The sequence below is a fragment of the Falco cherrug genome, chromosome 1 (genome assembly GCF_023634085.1).
Source record: "Falco cherrug isolate bFalChe1 chromosome 1, bFalChe1.pri, whole genome shotgun sequence".
Taxonomy (NCBI): Eukaryota; Metazoa; Chordata; class Aves; order Falconiformes; family Falconidae; genus Falco; species Falco cherrug.
The window spans coordinates 122514577-122537575 of record NC_073697.1 but is presented as its reverse complement, the minus strand read 5'-3'; the positions used below and the strand labels follow the sequence as shown (position 1 = coordinate 122537575).

The following is a 22999-nucleotide window of genomic DNA, read 5'->3' as shown; positions in this document are numbered from 1 at the left end:
ATTTTAAGTAGTTAGCTCTGTGAATAGCAGAGGATTTGAGCCACAAAAGCAATATGCTGCTCCTCAATCTTTGGGCTATTCTCATTTGCAATTTCTCTTCTCATTAGTTAAGTATGACAAAAGGCCCCATATTTGAAGAAGTGTGTAATTTGAAGTGTATATTTCAATAAGCACTGGTCAGAAGATATCTAACAGACAGGCATTCATTCAGTCTACATGTCAGTCTGCTCTGGCATGGTCCCCAGCTCTAGTTTATCCTTCTCTCTCACTCACCTCGCCATACACAAGCTTGCAATTGAAAAAGAAAAGGCAAGAAAAGATAGTGGCTAAAAAATTCATCTTAAGAATCTTTTCCTACAGTTCATACTTAGAGACCCAAATTCAAATGATCCCTACAAACTGAAAGCATCTGGAAACCCACTACCTCAGAAGCGCGGTTGTTGGCTACTATGCTAAGGTTATTCTCCACTATCGGGCTCCGATTTGGTTTCAGGCTTCTCCTGTAAATCAAAATGTATTGGCTGTGGCAGAGCTGAGAGGAAGGAGCCATGATCCCCTGCTTCCTTCAGGTCATAGTCTTTCTTCACAGGAGAGGGACAACAGTCTCTTGACTTTCTAATGCACTGAAGCTACATTTCAGCTTAGCTCTTCCATGGGGCATGCATGGATCCTCTGAGTTCAAGAAGAGAGTGATCCTAGGGGATAGGGTCATTGAATTGATTTAAAAATTATTTTCAATTATTGCATTGATTCATATAATTCCAGTGTGCTTTTTCTTCTGACTAAGTGTAATATTATCTGGCTCAACAATATTTAGCGTTTAGTCCTGCATTGCACTAAGCATCTGCCTTAGTGCAACAATGGTTCCAAGAGGTGTCTCCTGGCGCATTCACAGACACTTATAAGTCATGGCTCTTCAGAAGAGGAGAGGAACTCTTTCCTTCAAAATAATTCAGAGAAGCTGAGGGATGTGTCTGTTCTTCCTACTTGTGGAAAAATGGGAATTCATGTTTTTTTGGCAGTATCAACAGCAAGTTCATCTTCCTCCAGCAAAGATAAAAGATTCTGTGTGCACTGAACTTACACTGTGCCATTACTTCAGCAACACAGTCCATTCTTCAAAATGTATGTGCTGGAGGTTGTGTAACTTCACCAGCACTGGCATAAATAGGAGCACTTGTGAGTGTTAAGTCCAGCAGGTGCTGATACACTTTCCTGTACTGGCACTAGATTGCCCAGCTGTATTCTGTGACTAGGGTAGGGAATCCAGGCCAGACTGCTTCATGCGTGATCTCCTTTTTCCATGATCTTCTCTAGCGATCATCAGCACAGTCTGTGAACAACCTTGTATTTATCTGTCACAGCATGTAAGTTCCACTTGCACTGTTTGGAAAAAAAGATGACTTTAATAGTCATCTTCAGTTTTCTTAAAATACTTATTTCCTTTAAAAGAAGCACTTGTGTATATGTATTTAATCCACATTTTGTCACATTAATGGCAAGTTAAGATCTTATTCCTAAAATAAAGCATTATCACTTGAGTAAGGTAGCTTTTCTTCAGCCTTCAAGAAGGTCTGACTTTATTTTGACACAGGATCATAAATGGTAAGCCTGGGAAGAATGTACAGCACTGGTCAGGGAACAAAGTGAGATGATGAAAATTGACAGATTAAAAGCAAAACGATTAAGGAGATTAATAGGACAGTAAACTGGCAATTTGATAAATATCAAGTAATTACCATTGAAGTCTTGCGGAGACTGAGCCGGTCAGATCGAGCTCTGAAATATGCTTCGTCAAAGGATGTATGACTCCCCTTAAGCTTCTCTGACAGGTTCCGATACAACCGCTTTGCAGCATTTGGAGAGGATGGCACGCTGTTCTTTTTAGTCTGAAGGAGACTTAAGTTATGCATTTGCTGTGTCATTTTCAGCTAGTAGTTTCTAGAAGAAAAACAACAGCTGTTTAACAGCGTTTTGCTACGCGAATGTTATTGATTAGAACTGTATCATTGAAATGCACATTGCAAGGCTTCTGTGGCAAAATTCACTTTCACACACACAGTTTTTAAACACTCAGAAACATTTTTTTGAGTTTGTTCCATGGCAAATTGCTTTTTATGGAATTAGTCCCATGGATATCTATGGGGAGGATGAATAAAGGATAGAAAAATAAACCAGACCATTTCAGAACTATTCTCTAATTTGTATAAGAAGAAATGGTTTAATTTAGTGAGGGAAATGGCCTTTTGACAGAGTGAGTTCTGGTAATACAGGTGTCAGAAACAAACACACCCAAATGTAAATGTTACTATACAATTTGGATAACATATACATAACCTGCATTTTGTCAGTACAAGGTTTTCTTGAAACAAAACTGAAGCAATTGAGAGGGGGGGAAAATATCTAACTGATTACAGAACACAATACAGGACTGAAATTTTTAACTGGTCAAGTGACTTAAGTTTGACACAAGCACAACTGTGGCAAGATGTGCTTTATTTGCCACATTACTATCTGCTAGCAAACCGTGTGCTCCAAAGACCTGTGATGTTTTCAGCTGGGTGGGTGGATTCTCTTTCAAAGCAGTATTTCTCACTCGGGAAGTATGTCTGGATTAAAAATATTTTTTCATCTCTGAACCCATCGCAAGCTACTACAGAAATAATGCGTGAAGTTACATTTAATTTGCATCAGATGCTGACACGTTACCATCCAAATATAGGTTCATTGCTACAAAGAATGTTCTTTTCTTAGAGTTTTGAGGAGCATTTGGCAGGGAGGGAACCTGCTCTGTGACCAAGACTCCTAAGGCATTAAGTTGTAGCAAGTAACAGCTGAAACACGGAAAATCTGTTTAAGCTCTGTGGTAGGCATAATGAAACATATATGCATTTTTAGTTTTAACTACCTATGGCCAACTCATGCCTATGTTATTGCAAAAAAAGCCCTTACACCCCATGTTTTACAGTTAAAATAATCTGTGATTCTAACTGTTGCTGTTTCCAGCTTCATACTGAGCAGTTTCTTCCCTCAGTTAGTGGACAGGCACTGGTTTCGTCTGTATATTGTGTAACTTTATCCTGCTCTGTTTGCCCTGTCCAATTAGACTAAAAACTCTTCCAAGAGGGACTGCCCCCTCTCTCTTAACACTGTCTAGCCTAGTAGGATTTGCATATCACCTCATAATTAAACAATAGTTTCTATGCTGTATGATTACAATAATTTTTCCATATTAGGAAAAATTGAATTAATATTCAGCTCTCTGGAAATACTTTATGTGGGAATAGTTTTGCCTTTCTGAAGGGAAACTAAGAACCAGATTTGACTCAACTGCAAGCACAGGAAACAATCCCCAGGGATCTCTATAAGTGAAAGGTGACGAAAATGCACAATTTCTTCATATTTCCTTTTTCCCTGACAGGGGTATTTACACATTTATAAGACAGTGTCTCCCTAGAAAACCTCACAACTGCAATAGGAAATCTGACTACCTTTTCAGACTATCTTTTTGTGGAAGTAAGTTTTAGATTCTTTGTACTATAATACAAATCCTGTAACTTTTTGTTCTTGTGGTCTCAGCCTGCATCTAAGCAAATCAGACTGCAGGACCAGACTCTAATAACTACTTACAATTATGAAAGCATTCTTTACTAAACGCTCACCCTGCTGTTGAGGCTGCTTGTTATCATGAATTGGTTCCTAAGATTAAAGACACCACCCAGGTCTTGTAAGCTGTCTACATCTTCCTGTCTCATTTGTAAATTGTGGTGAAGCACACATCCTGAGCACAAAAGTATCTGATAACAATAATCTCACATATTCTCTGACTCATAGGGTATTGAAGAGAGACCAAATCTGAATGAAAAGAGACAGAGTCAACATAATTGTCATATATGATGAGAAGACTTTGTTAAATTAGGTGCACAATCAGAAGGTAATTACGTGAGTTGCATCTCTGAAACGTACGTGCAAGAGTGGATATGAGAGGAAACAAGTTCCCTGGGTCTCAGGGAGCAACAATACTACCATGATTTTGGACTGCTTTTCTCTGAGCTTGTGGAATTACCTTACTTCAAAGGTGAAGTGAAGCTCACACAAGCAATTCATCCTGCCTTTTAATTATTACATGCATTTCAGCAGTGCCTACAGTGTAGGACTAAGTGGAATCACTGTCTCTTCAAATAAAGCATTTTATTTTCTGCCCCAAACAGCAGGCTTGCATAGACTAGATAGAAAGGCTGAGTGGAAACCAAGGAACAGAGCAAAATATGTTTAATCAAAGTCTCTGTCATGAGAAGTTGTTTGTTAACATCAGACTAGAACATAACACTAAAAGTATGATCACCAATGCCAACTCGCCAATGTTCCAGACATGCCAGAATTATTTGGAACCACATGCTGGAATCAGTGTGGGTTAGGTTTTACTCTATGACAGTTGCTGAAAAGTGTTGAGTTTTAGTATGGGACAACTTAAAAGACAGCCTTTTGTTTTACAGACACATTCATGCAACCATTTGGGAGTATAAACATGAAAAAAATTCTTTTTAAGATGGTCAAAACATTCCATTCACATCTGTCTCTGTTTAGCATAGATTTAACAGTTCAGTTTATTTTCAGATATTTGTTCAAAATAAGCTTAAGAGATAGTTGATTATCCCCAAAGCTGATTACCCATCTTCCACTGTTCAATGTTATTAGTATTTTAAAGAAACTCAGCAAATTACCAAGTATAATAATTTCTCTGTTAAAGTAACTCGTCCACAGTTTTTATGGGTATCAAGAGCTACAAATTATCCCACATAAATTTCTCTTCTTACCTCTGTTCTTAAGAATTTCTTCCTTTAATCAATGAAGTACAGGTCAAAAATCAGTCCCAATTTGTGGATAAAAATAGGCCAATAAATGTCAGGCATGTTTGTAAAGGAAGCTTCAATTTCCCAAAATCATTTGATTCCAAGAGTACAGTCATTGAATACCAAATACCACACAGTTACTAGTAAGCTCATGAGAGAGAGAACAGTTTGCATTTACCACACAAACAGAAATATCATCAAGGCAAGGACAAAAAAAGAAGAGCAGACTCATTCAATACTTAATTCAAAGGTAGCTCAGCATATTCCACTGTGTTTGCTTCAGGATTACATGTTTTTTTATTTAAAAAGCAACAGGCTCAGCACCTCTGAGTGGACAATATTGCATTATGGATAAATTCCAAGCTTCATCAAGCCTGTATGCCAAAACGTAGCAAGAAGCTATGTAGACATTTAGTAAACTTACATTAAGTAAACTAGGCAAACCTATTTAATAGGACGTCTTATACCTATTGTGGTATTATTAAAACCAAACAGGAATACCTGTTATTAAAGCTAATATGGCTTATGCCTTTATCAGTCGTCCCTAGGCTGATAAAGTCCTCCTTCCATCTTACTAAACTACCTGCTTGTTGACTTCAAACCTCTAAGTTGCCTGTGGAGAGGACAGCCATTGAAGAAGAGCTGATCCAGGCTGGAAATTTTTGGTGTTGATGTGATGAGGCATTTATTTATATTTAAAGTCATGTTTATAGAAGCTGTAGTGCTTGTAGTTAATAGAACTAGTATTGTGACAATACTCCCGAGGATTAAAGTAATTACTAAAAAAGAAATTTGGCCAGCCTGACTCCTGGAAAACCCAATATCTTCTCCAGCCTTCACTATGCAGGAAGTCTATTTGTATCCATCTCCTTAAAATCAGGTGCCCAGGTGTCTTTCACAGAATGCCTTGAAAGTCAAAGTCAAGCTTTTCTTGAGAAGTGGACAAGTTATTTTCAGAATCCAACTTTTTACACCAAACAGCTTGACAGCACCATTTTCTTTTATGAGATGATATTAACATGAGCAAGCAAAGGAGAAGCACCTCTCAGTCCATGAACAATTTTCCAGGAAATCTGAGGGTTTCATAGGGTGTTCTAGCCACACATCTCCCAATACACATTCAAAACTCCGAATGGTTTGCAGCCAGTTCTCTGTTTCAATGCATACGCTGTAAAAAGAAGCTAGGTTCTCTAAATATGTTACAGCACTCTAGGATGCTGGTGTAGTCTCAGAACCAAAACAAATTTAGGTATCATTGGGCTGCTAGCCTATGTTCCCAACCCAGAAAAGCCTAGCAGCAGTTTATACTAGGTCTGCTTGGGCCTGTTCCCCATGGCATGGATTACCGTTAGTATTGATTCTATCTGAACAGTTTGACTACAATTCCTAGGAGTTGCTGGAGTCCTTTTCACCTTGATCTGGTTAATGAAACAGGATTTATGCATTCAGAAGAAAACAGTCTGTTACTAACCATTTATACAATGGCTTCTGAGGACAGTAACAATAAGTTGTCCACGTTACACATGAAAGCTTTTTCAGTACACAGCCAGAGCAGATCCCCAAGACTAACATTAATGTAAGGAGAGGACAGACTTTTATAATCTCATGAAAGTTTCTCTTAAGTCAAGCAGGTGAATCTATAGAGAAGCTAAGTAAACACTAAAAATTGCAGCTATTCAATGATAAACCAGGTGGCATCACTGCTATCCACACAGAATCAGTGCATCACAAATGACTCGAAACATGTAAATGTGTCCTGTATACTAACCGTCAATATCCTGAACTGAATTAGTGCATGGAATAACTGTGAAACAATAAAGCAATAGGTTGGTTACATATATGTGTGTATATATACATATATGGTTGCATAATATAATGCAAATTAACCACATTTTTTACCAGCGTGCTGAAACAGTAAGATACAAAATGCTACTGAATATTATTGTACTTAGCATATTTTCTACTCACATACAAGGTATGAAATTATAAAAGAAAAGATAAAGGTGAGCTGCATATTCTGTAAAACCTCCTGGAAGTGCGATCTTATTAGGTTGTAGAAATGACTCCCGGGACACCAACAGAAAAGATATTGGGCAAAATTATGGGTAAAATGTATAATAAATAAGGAGTTTAGACAGCTCAATTCACAAGATTCTATGATTGAAAACTTATTATTTTTTATTGTATGTTGATATTCTGTTTTTACAGACAAACTATTTTGTAAGAGCTGTCCGGCTCCTTTTTTAAATCATTCATTCATTTTGGATTTTTTTACAGCCATGTCCTCACCTCACCGATCGGGTAGAACCCTGAAATATGCATTGTCTTGATTGAAATAGCTAATCTCTCAACTGAAATGCACTTAGCCTGAGGATATATCATTGTCACAGCCAAAAGTGTTACAGTATATCCAAGACTAATGGTTTAGAAACAGGAGATGTCCAGAACAGATCCATTTGAGATTTTAACCTATGGAAGTCTCTGGACATACCTAGGATAGTCAGAATGAAACAATAAGGGCATCTCAATATGGTTCAGAGTAGCCCTACTAGCATTCTCACAGCAAGTTAAGAACTACAGTAAGCAGCATGTTACAAGGTTTCCCAGTAAAAGCCAGAACTAGACAGAACAGCAACAGCAGCTCCCCTTATAACTAGTTATAATTAACAGTAGTTTGCATTTCCAATAACTAAAAACCAGAAAACTTACAGCAGTACTGTGTTACCCTGGAAATAACCACCAAAAGTCTTGTCCGTGTGACTGTCATCCTGCTGTAGCATGTACCAAACCAGCAACCAGAGTCTTCCAACACACATTTCATGCTGCACATACTGTAGCTTCATCTTTGTGATCAGATTTCTACTTGCATTTCTAAGCACTGAAATAACTGTTTTATTCCCCAACAGCAGGATGCTTTAACAGCCAAATTCAAATACAAAGGAATATAAATTCATTACCCTTATTAAAGCCTTTTCATTTTAACTGACTAATACTGACCCAATATTCATGTCCTTTTAAAAACATATTGCAGAGAGAGAAAAAAATCTAAACTATAAATCACTGTCTGTTGTATGTGACATACATGCTGCACTGTATAGACAGGTGCACCAGCAGGACACAGCATAGCTGTAAAACCATTAACTTCAGATTTTAGGAAAACACAGTTTCTAAGAAACCACTCAATACTATGTGTTCTTGAATATGTTTATTAAAAAAATTTATACTTTAAACTAAGAGTTAAGAATATATGCATTAAAGAGTTAAATTTGACTTACCAGCTTAGGCTATCCAAGGCAAAACGTGACAAGTTGCTGGTAATCATCCACTGTCTTCGTTCAATGAACCATATTGGCTTTGCTGTCTCTGCTGGTTCAGCCTCTGGGCAGAATGAGTAAACCTCTTCCTTATACTGCATGAATGATCAGATATGAAAAAGCTTATTACTAGCAATTACTGAAGTCCAAGATCACTGATAAGATCTCAGAGCAAAACAGTATTTAAAGCAAATAGTGCTGTATCACAGGTAAAACGTTTGGTGCCTTAAGTCTATACTAGTTACCTCTGTAGCTATAGGAATGATGAATATATAAAGCTGTTGCATCCATAGTCAAAGATTACGTGACTTCTGTATGCTTTTAGCTTGTTGTATCCCTTAGAATTGATCAGCAGCACAGCACACAAGTAGAAAAAATAATTACTGACAGAGTAAACAAAACTGCAATTGTAATTAATTTGCCATGAAGTATGAGCAAAAAGACATTAATATAGCCATCTTAAAGCAGTTAGTTTTATGTTAAACCAATAAAGGGGGGGGCGGAGGGGAAATCACCGTCCTACACTCAGTCCAGTAATGCATGTTGCATGTGATGTATTGTTTCTTCTTTCTTCAAGCAAGCTATCACTACAGCTGTCTGCAATCATAGCAACAAAAGCAGCAACCATATCCATAGCTATGTCCATCTGCAAGATCATTTGAAAGCTCCCTGCCCGAACAGGTTACACTTAAAGATTATTAAATGAATAAAAAAATGTATTTTATTGATGCCTATGTCTCGGCTAGAACAGATCCTTTAATGTCTGCATTTAAGAGCTTCCAAAATAGTAGAACAGTGATATTTCAGAATATAGGGGTTTTTACTATAGAGCAAAAACCACAAATGCTGTATCCCACAGAAACCCAGAAAGATGCTACAAAGTCAGAATATGGAATAACCATACACAGCCTTAGAATTCTAAAAACAGTGTAGGTGAAACAATCCAGAAAATTGTTATCCTTCTTGGACAGTCCACTGGGTTAAATTCATGTAACCAGTACACTCCTATGTAACATCTGGCAATAGAAAAAAAATTAAAGCACACTAATTCCTGGGTCTGTCACAGCCCATGATTATTAATATTTACAGAAAATGTATATTTTATTGTTTTTAAAGGGATACCAGAACTACTGTTACAATCTGCTGAAAAATTTTCACTAGTTTTATTCAGCCATAATGCTTAATTTTTGGAAAATTTTTGGAAACCTCCCAAAAGCTGGTGGCCAGTCTGATTCTCCCACCCTTTAAAACACAGTTAAGGATACTGTACCTCATAGCAAATAATGTCCTTTTGCCAAAGTAGCTGAAGCTAAAAATCTGGTTCTGGGCCTGACATTTGTATGTATTTGAGTTTTTTAAATCAATCTGGATACAGACCAAACCGTTTTTTAAAAGTTTTTCCATATGCATACATATATTTGTGGGTGCATACATAAACCTGCATATACACATATTTCAAAGACATAACAAGAATATCAGATGCAACTACCTGCATGTTTTGCTGCAGCAGAGGATTACAAAGTGCTGTGACAATATGCTACACACAACATTTCTCCTCCTATACTGTGAAAATCACAGGCTGTACATGTATAGGAGTCCCTCTTTTGTTCTGCTGCTTCTAAGGATCATTAGTCAGAAGGCTGCAGGACAGCTAGCTGAGGTCACTGCTCCTTGCCTACAGAAGGAAGATTGGGAATCTTCTGAAAACCACCAAATCCCTCTGTCACTTGGATAATATCTGGGAAAAAAAGCATGCTGAAAATCTGAAGCATCTAAATTAGTTAAAATTAAATGTAAGCATAAAAATTCCATTTTCAGGGCTGTGCTGAATAGGGATGATTCCTCTGAGTCAAAATCCCAGATCAAGTTTTTTTGGTCTGTATAGACCCCACCTATGGTACTCACTCGTGAAAGAATTCTCAGTTTCCAGCTGTTTTCAGGGGAAAAAGCTAAAGTGAGCTTACTGAAACTAGTCAGTCAATTCTTAAACATTTTCTATCAATTTCTCATTGCGGGTTGGTACTCTCCCTTCTCTCCTTTGCTTTCTCCTTTCGGCTTGGTAGAAAGTAGACCTTTTGCAGTTGCCACTTCAATTTTTATAATGTTTAGTACTTCTGTATTGCACCTAAACATTATTTAGTAGAATAGTAGATGATGTTTTCTTGCCCAAACTAGTTCTATGAAAGACAGTTTGTTTATACATATTTCTAATCTTCCTGTCATATGAATTTAGGTTCATTAAGCTGTTCAAAAGCCAGAAAACATGAAACAACACTCAGTAAGGTAAGAGAAGTAATCATAAATTTCCCAAATGAAAAACCATTGATGAATGAATGTGTGTAAGTAAGTGTGAGAGGCACCAACATCTAGCTCTGCAAATGAAAAAGACTAAAAGACCTACAGAAAACAAAAAACAGGGTTTATGATAAAACATACGCAGGTAGGTTCGCTAGTCTGATCTTGTACAGAAAGCTGCACGTTCTTTGCCTTTGATGATTCCATTAGATGGCTCAAAGATGACAGCCATTTATTAGTTCACTTGCCTGTATTTCATACTTACTAGTTGAACAGAATATTTTGTTTGCTATACTTATACTGCTTACTTAACCTGTTGTGACAGATGCTCATTCCATGTTTGATCACTTTAAAAGTTTACCTACCTGCAGTACACATAATGAGCTGATTCCACAAGCTGCTATTATTATTGTTGGTAAAGCTGCACATTTCTATGAAGATTTATGTTTAGCAGTACATTTCATTTAAAGAGGCCACCCAAGTTGGCTGATTGACTGACACATTTACCAAAATGTTTACCCTGTATTGTTCTCAGCTTTATCCACTGCAGATATTTTTAGCAGTCAAGCAGCCCTTTGTATTGGCTATTAATTCCAGTTAGCAAAGTCTGTTTGTTTCTTCTGGACACAGGTAACATATCTGGGATGAGACAGGCTGTTCTCATGCAGAAGATGAGAGAAGCTCACAAAGCTGTTCTGTATAAAATCTCAGGGCAGCTGAAGACATTCATTTTCATTTTGTCAATCAATAGGTGGCAGTGTTTATTCACCCAGTTCAGAAGCTGGACCGGTCCATGGAGCAGCAGCTACACGCAGGCATTACACTGTCCCAAGTACACAATATCCAGTGTTTAATTGCAGATGGTATTTCAGTAGCAAGCACGTCCTTCACATACAGAAACTAACATTCCTATATTTTACAGTGCCTTATGTTTCAGCACTATGCCTACTGAGTTTGCAAAAAACGCTTGGTAAACCAACAATCTGGAAACTGGGTGGGAAGTTTGGAGCAAAGAAACTCACTCAAACATTTGGAATTTGAAAGCTTCACATGGAACCTGACTTTACTTCCTAATCAGTCAATGGCAAAGCTGTCATCATCATTAGAGACAAAGTTGTATTTTAGACTGTTCATAATCCCCCTGAAAGAACAAACACTGCTCAAACGTCAGATCTGACATCCTGTACACTGTCATGGCCAGAGTCAGGCAATGTAGCCAGGCAGGTCAGATACTTGAGAATGGGATCTCCAGCTCCCCTCCCAAAGTAGCATGGTCAGGCCAACTCTGTCTGACATCTGTGTGCTCTCTCATTTTGGAAAACTGTGACTAGAAAGGTGGTTAAAGTGACTCTGCTCCTTGAAACAATATTGGGGTGTTTTTCTCATATAGCCAAAGGTATTCAGTGGGAAAGGTTAAAAAAACAACACACAAACCAACCTTCAACCCCAAAACAAGTCTATAAAACTATATCTTTCTTTGAACTCACACTTACTCTTTCTTGCAAACTTTTCTACATACAAGCTACTGTAGTAAATTCCAGCTCTGGTTTTGGCAATTTCTGCCTCTCTGGCTGCTTGTGTACCTATCATCTTTCATACATACCCTTTAGCCAATTTGTTAATTCTCTGTCCTATTCCCTGGTTTCTTGTGTTTCCTCAAGGACATTGATCTGAGTCTTATGTTTCACTAGTTCCTTCAGCCAGTGTTCTTGATCCAAATCCATAGCAAATAACCTATTATCCACAGAGACACAGAAGTACTCAGTATATTCATAAAAAAGACAAATATTTCCCAGTGCATCAGTCATAGGCATGATCAAACTCAAGAAATTCTGAAATTGTGAGTGAAGAAAAAGTAATTGTGTTTGGACTAAGTTTATAAAATTTCCTAATGAGATAATTTTCCCAAGTGTTTTGAAATATTTGAGACACCCATGATGTAAGCGACTAAAAGAAACCGAGCTTGGCAGGCCCCACTCCTCCAGGCTTCCTGCCTTAGCTGTGGTTCCTCATCTACAGTCTTCTCAGCAAAACCTGGATTTCAACACATACAGCTCTGCTGCAGGGCTGAAGCTGGCAGATACACCAATGCCTGGGGCTTGCAGACTCCCGCTTCCGCTGGAGGGGATGTGCAGACCAGGAGCTCTCCAGCTTTATGGCAGTCTGTATGGCAGCAGTGCCTTGGAGCTGGCGACTCTGGTTTCTTGTATTTCTGAGTACGGTTTTAGATGAACTAGCAGGAAACCAGAACTGTTTCGTCAGAATTCTTTAAAGATGGCATGGTTTTTGTACAGTTTGTTTTTTAACAAAGTGGCATTTCCTTTTTTTTTTTTTTTCTCCGCTAGTCTTTTTAATTGGAGAATTCCTGAGAATAATAATCTGCAGTGCAATAGAATCAAGCCTGGAGTGTTTGAGCCACGGAACACTCCTTAGTCATTTGGGATCACCTGGAGTGTAAGTTAAGGCAAACAGAAATACTTAGTATAAGAAATTTGTCAAATTCTTAAAGCCAGTACTGTTTGAAACAAGGAACCAAAGAGCAGCTGCTGTTATCCCAAGTGATCTACATACATCCAAGATGTGCTCACCAACATTGCTTTATGGAATTGCTGCGCCCTGTTGCAAAAGCAATGTAGAGCAGAATGCTCTTTGCTAATGGTTCCTGCAATTGTTCTCCATATTAGGAAAAACCTTAAACTTCTGCAAACACATCCATCTTCAGAAAGCTTATAAAAGTACATACATGCCATGAAACCTATCTGAAGATATTGCTCTTCCTCAGAAACAAATTACCCAGCCAAACATCATAGAAATAATGAAGTTGTCAGCAACAGCAGTGAAACTCTTGTTTTGTCAGTCTCATGTTGATTATACTATCTAGTCAGACACTCCATATAGAGATAATTTATGCCATGTATTGTTTAGCTATGACTACTCCCAGCTGCACTGCATTTAATCCAAGTTACACAGAACATTTTACAAACAGAAATTGACAAGCTTTTCATAGCTGGACATTTCTAGATTAGGAGACAATAAAGAAAAAACTGGATTTACTAAAACTGAGTATAGAACAAAGCTGAACAGAGGCAGACACACAATTCCAGAGAAGCACCCTTTCTTTTTTTTTTAAGCTATAGCTCTGAAGTGATGCTGTCTTCAAAGATTAGAACTGTTTTTTTAAGGTTGTGAGATGGTCATTGAAGAGACCAAAAATAACTTATAAATAAAAAGACAGGTGTCATTGCAACTTTTGTATGACTGCAGTAATTAGCAATGTACTTGGTAATATAAGGCCTGTTTCTGAAGGTGAATCTCCTTTTTCTTCAAAACCTGATGTATAAGAGGATCTATTATAAAAAACTAAACAAGTGTCATTACTTTTCATACCAAGTAAAGAAACAACTTTGGTAAGAGAAGAACAACTTCCTACTGTTCTGTGAACCCCAAGCAGTGTTTATTTCACTAAACAGATGTTCCTTAAAGAGCAGCTTGTTTGCCCTGATAAAAGCAGAAATCTGTTTAAGGGCAACGATTTCTTTTTAACAAGTATTTTATAGTGATTAAAATCAGGCATTTAAAAAGTAAGAATAAAGTACTCTTTCAGAAAAATTTTGATCCTGAGGACAAGGAGTAGGAGGATGGGGACTGTTTTCAAAGGCTAACATTTACCTGAGGAGAACAATTTTTCCAGATCCTAACAGACAGACTACTTTAGATAACAGTTCTAAACAAGAGCATATTTGTCTGCATTATCAGAGAAAGAACCACAAAGAGATCTGTCTCACTACACCAGCTTTTGTGAAGAGCCCCATGGGCCATCTCCATAGCAGAGAAACATCACACTTCCCAGCTGTGATAGTTTTACACAGGCTGGATTTCATACTGCTATCATTTGGTCTGATGTGACTGTTCATTTACATCTTAGTTAAAATGAAAATAACTCTGAGGAGTTCCAAACCAGTCTCTCACAGGAGCAATACAAAAACCTAAACAGAATAGAAGTGATTGCCATGAAGTAGCTCCAGGCTTTCCAGTGCAATTTTATTTCACATTGAGTTAAAAAGCACTTTTAAACATTCATTTTTGCTGAGCATTTATGATAGCTTTCAAATCATGAAGATCCAAGGTTTACTACAGAGGCAATGTGCATGGATATAAAAGAGTTTTTGTTAAAGCCTTTTTATAATTTACAGAAACAAGGACATATGATTATGTATACTTTGCCAGGGGTACACGGCACAGTAAAATCAGTGGCAAAACTCAGAATGTGTGATTGTTCTTTCCTGAAGTGCAACATTTCAATAAAAGTAAAATTAAAATGCAAATAGTGCAACCAAATCTTTGCAGTGCAGAATACAGAGATCTGTAACATACTTTGCCAAAAATCATTACTTTATTATTGCAGCGGAGGCTTTGAAAATATGCAGCAGTTAAAATAGCAGTTCATGAAAATATCCTCCCATCACTTTCCTTAAGCCCTAAACCTGATGAATCTGTTTCCTTTCAATTTAGTTATGTTCACCTCTCAGTAATAAACATCATTACTAGTCCTCAGTTTGTTGCCAGGGGTCCCATCTCCGCCACCAAGAAGAACAGAATAGAAAGCAATTGTTGCTCTCTAATGAGCATATACTTTTTGGATGGCTTTAGTTCACAGCTTCACTTTCCATTCCTGCACCTTCCTCATGTCCTAATGCACACATCAATCAACAGCAGAGGTGAGAATTTAATATAAAATAAATTTCTACTTTCCATGCCAGGTTGCAGCAAGCATTACTCTGTTTTCCAACAGGTCAAAGAATCAGATTCAGACCATGAGATTTTGGTTTTATTTCCCAGATTCAAATTCTGATTTAGCAAAATACTTGGGATACAGCCCTCAAACCACTTATTATTCTTTTCAGGACTTAAAAAACCCCAATCCCTCTTCATGAGGGATTGTGTTATAGGCCAAATCCTATCATGTTAGCAAAAGTCTCTGACCTTTCATCTTGTTAATAGGCCATCTGGGACAGGCTTTACGCATTCTCACTCGTCCTTAAATCAGGGAGAACAGTGCTGGTTAAACTTGGGGCAGAAGGTGCTTACAACACACGACAGCCCTCTAGCAAGTGCCCACGTTCACTCTAGGTAGTACAACTGGCATGGCCTGCTCTAAGTCACACTTTGAACTGGTTCAGTCACCAGCTGGGCCAAATTTCAAAGTTCCTTTTGTTCTTCAACTCATACTAACACACTTGCTAGTCCTTGAGTACAAAGACATCAGCTGGGAAAACCTTTGTGATACCAAGCGCACATATCTAAGTTTACTGTATTAAGAATGTTTTACCTACATATTCACTTATCTTTCAGTTACATACAGAAAATTGAAACAAATATTAAAAATTAACTTCAAAAAGTGTAAATAAACCAACACCCCAACAGCCTATTATAAGTAGCTACTACCTGTATTTTTATAAATGAAGTACTTAGAAAATGTTTGTACACCGCCATCCAGACATTATGTTCATTAGAGTTGTCACAGGAGACAGATGGGGATAATAATTTGGTGTTGTGTTAAAAGGTTGAATATTGATTTGAAAACAAGGACTCATGGTCCAATGAAACAACATTCTCTGCAGCTAGCAGTGCTAATCTGACTTCATCTGAATTGAGTTAATAAATATTTGCAAAACCAGGCAGCTTAGGTGGCTTAATTAAGAAAACACTTGCTTTTCACCTTTAGCAATTCATTTCCTCCAGGGTCAGAGTTTGGTGGTCTTACAGCTATCACACAAACTTTTTCACACTTTGGAGTGATTAATGATCTCTGTTCAGAAAAATTATGAGGTGCTATAAGGAAAAATTAACTGAATTCACACAATGTGAAACCTCTCACTGAGTACCTTTTCTCTGCATTTTTTTTAAAAAAAGGGGCATGATCTGCATGCATGTATTTCATAGATAACTTGTACACAAGTAACCTTCAAACCTGCACAGAACTATCTTATATAGTAATGCAGAGAGTCTCTCCTATAGGCAACACTAAGTGCAATTGAGCTCTTACAGATATTAAGTGTTGGCAAGGGAATTACACATCAAGTATCATTGATCAATGACACCTAGAGCCCTTGTACAGAAAAAAAATGCCCACAGGTTTTAATTCAGGTGCTCTTCTTGACTGTAACAAAAACAAAAACCCAAACACACATTGGTTTTACCACACCAATGAACACTTTAATTTTTTTTGTGTTTTCCAATTAGTAAATAATATGCTTTAGATCATATTCTGCACTGTTTTGCTTAGTGCAGATTTCTGAATGTTTGCAACTGAGAATATAATTTGCCTCTTTGAAGGTAACAGTTTGGGCAAACTCCTGCTTCTGGGCCTCTATCCACTGTTCCAAATAGCAACAGATTCCATACAACATCCAGTGTTGCTACTCAGCTAGCAATAAAGTCATGTATTTGCAATGAGAAGTTTTCTTTGTGATCAGTTTTTGGTTTTGCACTAATCTGAGCAGTATTGGCAAATATGCACACCCTGGTCAAAACCTGAGCACTTATTCTCCACCTCTTTTGGTGATAGGTTGTTGATCTGTGAAAACATGACTAAAATCACGTGTTATGATATTATTAACCAAAACCACTTCTACTCTGATGATGGTATATTAAAAGTTGATAGCAACAGCTCTTTAGGTAGAATAACCTGTTTCTTTAAGAAGAGAAAGGAAGTCCCAAAAAATAATGAAGTTGAAGGTTCAAGATGCCCAGACAGCAGTACCGGTTCTAATATGACTACAGACACCTCACTGTGTCTTAGGTATGTTACAATTTCCTTTTCTCAGCTTCTGATCTGTTAAATAGAGAGCAGATAGGCAAGCGTGAAGCTTACCTCACCAATATTTGTTAAGTATTAAGATTTTCAGATGGACAATAGTTTATTATGTACAGTCCTCTAACAGAAAATCTTGTGCTCTCATACTTTGGAAGTACTTGATCTTTTCAATTGCCTGTACTTTATAATAAAACCATGTATTTTGTTTTAATTAGGGGCCCCAATTAGAAAGAACTTGAGAATTACCCACTATCAGCATAAAGGATGAATTTACTGTCTTGCTTCATCTTTCAGATCAACTTGTTGAAAAAGAGAAGGTCAAACTGATTATTCCAGCTGCACTTTGTAAGAAGCAATGTTAAACATAACTTGTAAGATTCCTTCTTAGAATTGCTGGCGCAGATGGTTCTGTTGCCTACCGTTCAATACAAATAAGGTGAATTTTCTTGAGAAATATTGAACTACAGAGCTGGGGGAGGGAAAGTCAAGCCAATAGGAATGACCCAAATCTTGAATCATAGAGAGCAACCATGAAAAAACATACAGAAACTCTATTTAATTTTTTAAAAGAAGGAGCATTCAATGACAGTAATATTGTAATTCCTTTTACAATATTCTATCAGAAAACTCAGATACATTTCCACGCTGACTTCAGTACAGAAATGTACATTTTGTACTGGAATTACTGTTGTAAGTACCAATACTTGAAAGTTCACTGGATTTCAAATAGGGCAGGAAAAGAAAGTAGGGAGGGTAATTTGTCCATTGGTTACTCAGTGTACTCCTGGCAAAGCTCGAATAATTAGACACTAATATTGTTCTTATGGCTATTTATATCTCATAAGTCTTACCAGAAGTGCTGGAATTTTGTCCAAGCTTGGCTTATCTGACTTACCCCCCAACTTCACTAAAGTACTGTGGAACTGAATTTTAAAATCACTGACATGCTACACTGATACTTGTGTTAGAAAAGCCCATAGATTAGATAGAATTAGAATAGAACAAAATTAGTGGGTAATGAATAATGCCATTTTTTCTTTAAGTGAGGCTATATTAAAAACCAGCTTAACACTAAGAAATGAACCTGTACTTCAGCAACAAGCTAAAGGACCAGTATTTCAGTATCATAGAAAAATCTGATTACTGAACCCATTACTATATCACAATCTCACAGTTTAAATACCACTTCATATTTTATGAAAAACATCCAAACAATTGCAAAAAAAATGTTCAAACAAGCTCAGTCCTTAAAGAATGATTCTTTAGATGGGTAAGATATCTGAGACTTAGCTACCAGCCTCCTGAAAACATAAACTGATAGGCAATCTAAAAATTGGATGCTCTGATATATCAGATACAGAATGTGCTGAGAGAATACAAAATTGTGGGACACGCAAAAGGACAAGTGGAGCAGCTATGTCTTCTAACAGTGGAGGCAACAGATACAAGCTTAATAGTACTAGCCCACCACAAAGATTTTCTTCTATTTATACCAGAACTTAACTTTTTAATGTAAGTAATAGAAAAAACATAACTCAGAACTCCAAATAGTTCTAATATGAGTTTAAAGGAATAATGCAGTCATAGTTACACAATGTTAAAAACAGAAATTTCAGGGTTTTTTTTCCAAAAACTTATCTATGGAGAACAGAATTATTTTAGTATGCAGCATAAGGAGAATACTACAACTGGTTAGTTCTAGACAGAGTCAATTATACAGCCCTCATGAAAAATAAGGAGTTCAGGCTTTAGAGTGAAATGAAACTTCTCTAATTTTAAGTGAAGTTCCACAGCTCCATGCTATATGACATTCATTCCATAATGGGGGCTCCTATTTTGCTGGCAATTAATAATCACCGCTCTATGTTATTGCCTTTCGGATATCTCCTAAAGATCTGGTGGTTTGTAAGCTTCCTCAGCACTTTGAACTCAAGTTTGGGTAGGAAGAATCTCTCAATAGGTTACAGACATGAAACCTCACTGCATATGAGAAATATCTACTTTCTTTAACACCAGATTCAACCGTTAAAACCAGATAATCACAAAAGAAACATCAATCCTAACTTTGGCAGTACTGAGCTACTGCTGTTCTGTGCTATCAATCAGTTGTCAAAACGTAGAAGAAAACTGTTTCTAAGTTCAGGCACTATTTCCAATTGCACACATGGCGCTTACAATAGATGACAGTATAAGACTTAAATGCCACTTGTGTACCAGAAATACATTTGAAATGTGAAGTGGAAAATGAGTGATCACAAGTATACAAGAAAATAAAATAGTTAGGATGTCAGTAGTAAGTTTTTGCAGTAAAAGGTGTTTGCCTGCAAGATGTGGTTTTGAAAGTGTATGCTCCAGAGAGTCAATTCCTTTTGATTTCTTTTGCCTATCTGTCTATCCAAAGAAGCATCTGAACTGTATTTCCAAGCAAACAACTATGTAACACTAGATAACTTCTTAGAGATAACTCATGAAATTCTCCTTTCCTTGAAAAGCGATGCAGAAAGTGAAGGAAGTACTGTACTGGCAATTACTGTATCAATATGTATCCATCTAATAAAAAGCATCCAAGAGAGAACTTATTAAAAAGAAAATACTAGATACACGCAATGAGCTTTTTAGACATGATTAGAGAGCAATTGTATTTCTTCATTTATAACTACCAGGTAAATAATTTTCTGTAATACTTTTGAGAAAACTGCTTGCAGATGATTTCTGAATAAAAAGAAAGGAAAAATTCACTACAGCATTTGCTTCAAATTCTACAACCAACTAATTATCAAGCAGTGTCTTTCAATATGGAATAATTAATACTGATTAGTGTACACAGATGGGTGAGAAAATTAAGTTTATAAGTGAAATGTGAAAGTCTGAAAGTAATTACAATGGAATTTTATTCCATTAGTTCTATATAAAAAGAACTTTATATTAGTCCTATGTACACTCATTTTCACCTCCCTCCCTAAGAAGAAAAGGCAGCACAGTGATATACAAATTCACCTATTTCAAGTAACACAGGATTTCACACCGTTATTAATCCAGGAAGAAATGAAACAAAAAAATCTCCTTTCTTTACAATTGACGTGTCATGATTAAAAAAGGTCCAAAAAATGGCATTTGTATTATCTGTGCTGTTCTGGAAATAACACTGTATTAAGAATGAATGAAGAAAATAAAGCCTCAAAAAATGAAGATGACCTATCATGGATTAGGAATTACTCATCCAAAGCTACTGACGAGTATTAACTGCAACAGGATTTGAGCCAATCTATTGTTTTGAGAGTATTTTGATTCATTTAATTATTTTGTTGGACAGCACAGAAGACATGGAAGGCTTGCCTTAACTACAGACTGAACATCCTGCAACTCATCTGTCTATGTTCTTTTATTGGCATCTTTTATGAAATCTGAACACCCAAGCTAAAAACTTCTTTAACTTCCACTGATATCTTTGTAGTAATAACAAGCAACTGTTAAGGGGTCAAAACATGCAGCATCCACCTATTACTGTTTTGGAGACATTTTTTTTTAAATCTTGAAACACATTTTGTTTAAAAAAAGGCAGATGCTTAGAAGTCATGTAGAAAATTACTACTCCACCTACAGTATTTTTCCAAGATAAAGACCAAGGCAGGAAACGTGCTGGAAACTAATTCAGTACCAAATGACAGACAAAGTATAGATTATAGTGAAAGAGAAATAGATGAAAATGTAATTTCAGTGATAGAATGATCTCTTGTCTTACAATAAGCTATACTCTTAAAGAATTCTCACCAGTTTCAACTGATACAATTTCTGTCAGCAGAAGAAAGCAAGCCAGTGTTTTGGTAAATCATTTCTAAAGTCCCAACAGATGTGTATCTCAATCATTCAATATGAACACTTTAAAAGAAAAAATGGCCCAGGACAAGTTGACACTCATCTTTATAGAATGGATTTGTAACAGGATCTGGGAAAGGAAAACATACGTGGGACTTCTAAGAGCAACTTTTGATCATAGTTCTTCAATTACAGTAGCAGTTTGTAACCAGCTGAAAAAATAGCACACCCTCGCCTTTAGATATATTCTATGACAGAGGAAATTGGAATTTGCTTTTCCTAGAGCCAAGTGAAGCACAATTACACAGACTTTGTGTAACAATGAAAGCAACACTCCAATTTATTTTATCTTGAAAGTATAAATAAACAACATAGGATCTCTCCTGAAGTATGTAGATATACATAAAGCATTTTGTATTTCTACAAAGCCTCCAAAATGTCAGTCATTTGACTGAAGTATTATACGTGGGAATACAAACAATACCAGCTTACTGAAGAGACAGACAGTTTTCTAGTGGCTTTGGAGTAATAAAAAGATATACAATAAGAAGTCTGTGCAACTGTTCAAAAATCAGATTTTTTTTTTGTTGCAATTTAACAACTGTTTATTACAGTGTAAAGATGCTCCAGTTATTACCTCTGTGCTGTCTGGTTGTAACGTAATAGAAGACTGAAAAATTACATCAGAGTTCCTAAAGCAAATGTTTAACTAAGATTGTTTCACTCTTAGAAAATCAGGATCTTTGTTTTCTCACTGCTTTGATGGTCACATTCATGACAATAATCCTGTGAAACACACTGCTTCAGAAAGGACTTGGGGATAAACTGCTCTGATATTGAAAAAGCAGAACTGTGGTGCGTTCAGCAAGAGTTGTCAGTACCTTCAACTCACAGAAACTATTATTCGGAAAACAAAGCTGACTGTTACCCTTAAAACTATTCTGCTGTCAACATGCAACAAGCTAGTTAAAACGATTTAATAACAACTTACTATACCCAGAAATTAATTGTAGTTATGAAATTGCTTTCTTGTATTTGGAATTACAGCAGAGCAGTTTTAGAAGTAACAGGAAAACATAAAGAAAAGTCTTCTTTCACACTACTCTAAAAGAAGTAATTTGGAGGACTGGCAAAATAGTACTGTGGAATGAGAGGTCTGATCAAACTTAGTATCTCATTAATTTTGCTACTGCAGGAATAAACCCTTCCTGATCAATGTCTGGATAAAAATATAAATATATTTTACTTAAGTATGTCATAAACCATAATATAGTAATTTCATAAGCATTGGCACATTGCCCTTCCCTCACAACAGAAAAGAAAACCTGCTTTCTTATGTCCATTCATTACCCTTTAAATGAAAAGGGAAAACATATTAGTCCAATAAATGTAAGAGCTGCAGTCATGATAAAACATACAAAGTTATCAGCAGAAAAATGTTACACATTAATGGTGTCCTCAAGTACCCTTCTGTAAAGCTTCCTGATGTGTGACACATCACCACTTCAAAGACTAGGGAACTGAACATATTTTTACACCGACTTATATAACAAAAGAGGTTTTAATGCAACTCCAAGTAAGTCTACTAGATTTTTAAACTGTGAATTTAATACTTAACAGACACCCCTTTAAGTTTTAATGCAGCTGAAATTGCTTCCATTCTAGGAAACAAAATTAATAGAATGAGTCCTGCTTTAGTCTATATTTTCCAGCTTTTATGACCTTAATGTTTGATTTAAATTGCCTGCAGAGGAGCCTGAAGGCTCCACAAATTTGAGCAGCTAGATGAGTAGGCACTATAATCGGCAATGCCTATGTTCTTACTGAGCTCTGCACTGGTGTAAATATGGTTCAACCTAAAGAATTCAGGAAGGTTTCACATACTGAGGCAATAAAGTATTTAC

The 22999-nt window shown here is 36.7% G+C and overlaps 1 protein-coding gene across 1 annotated transcript in view; it reads right to left on the bottom strand.

The window, feature by feature from the left end:
• ANKFN1 (ankyrin repeat and fibronectin type III domain containing 1) overlaps nucleotides 1-1925 on the bottom strand; it is a 62312-nt gene extending 60387 nt beyond the window's left edge. The window contains exon 1 of the mRNA XM_014281540.2: nucleotides 1740-1925. Within this exon, the coding sequence (XP_014137015.2) occupies nucleotides 1740-1925 (186 nt within the window). The remainder of the gene's footprint in view (nucleotides 1-1739) is intronic.
• Between the last annotated feature and the right edge of the window lie 21074 nt (nucleotides 1926-22999).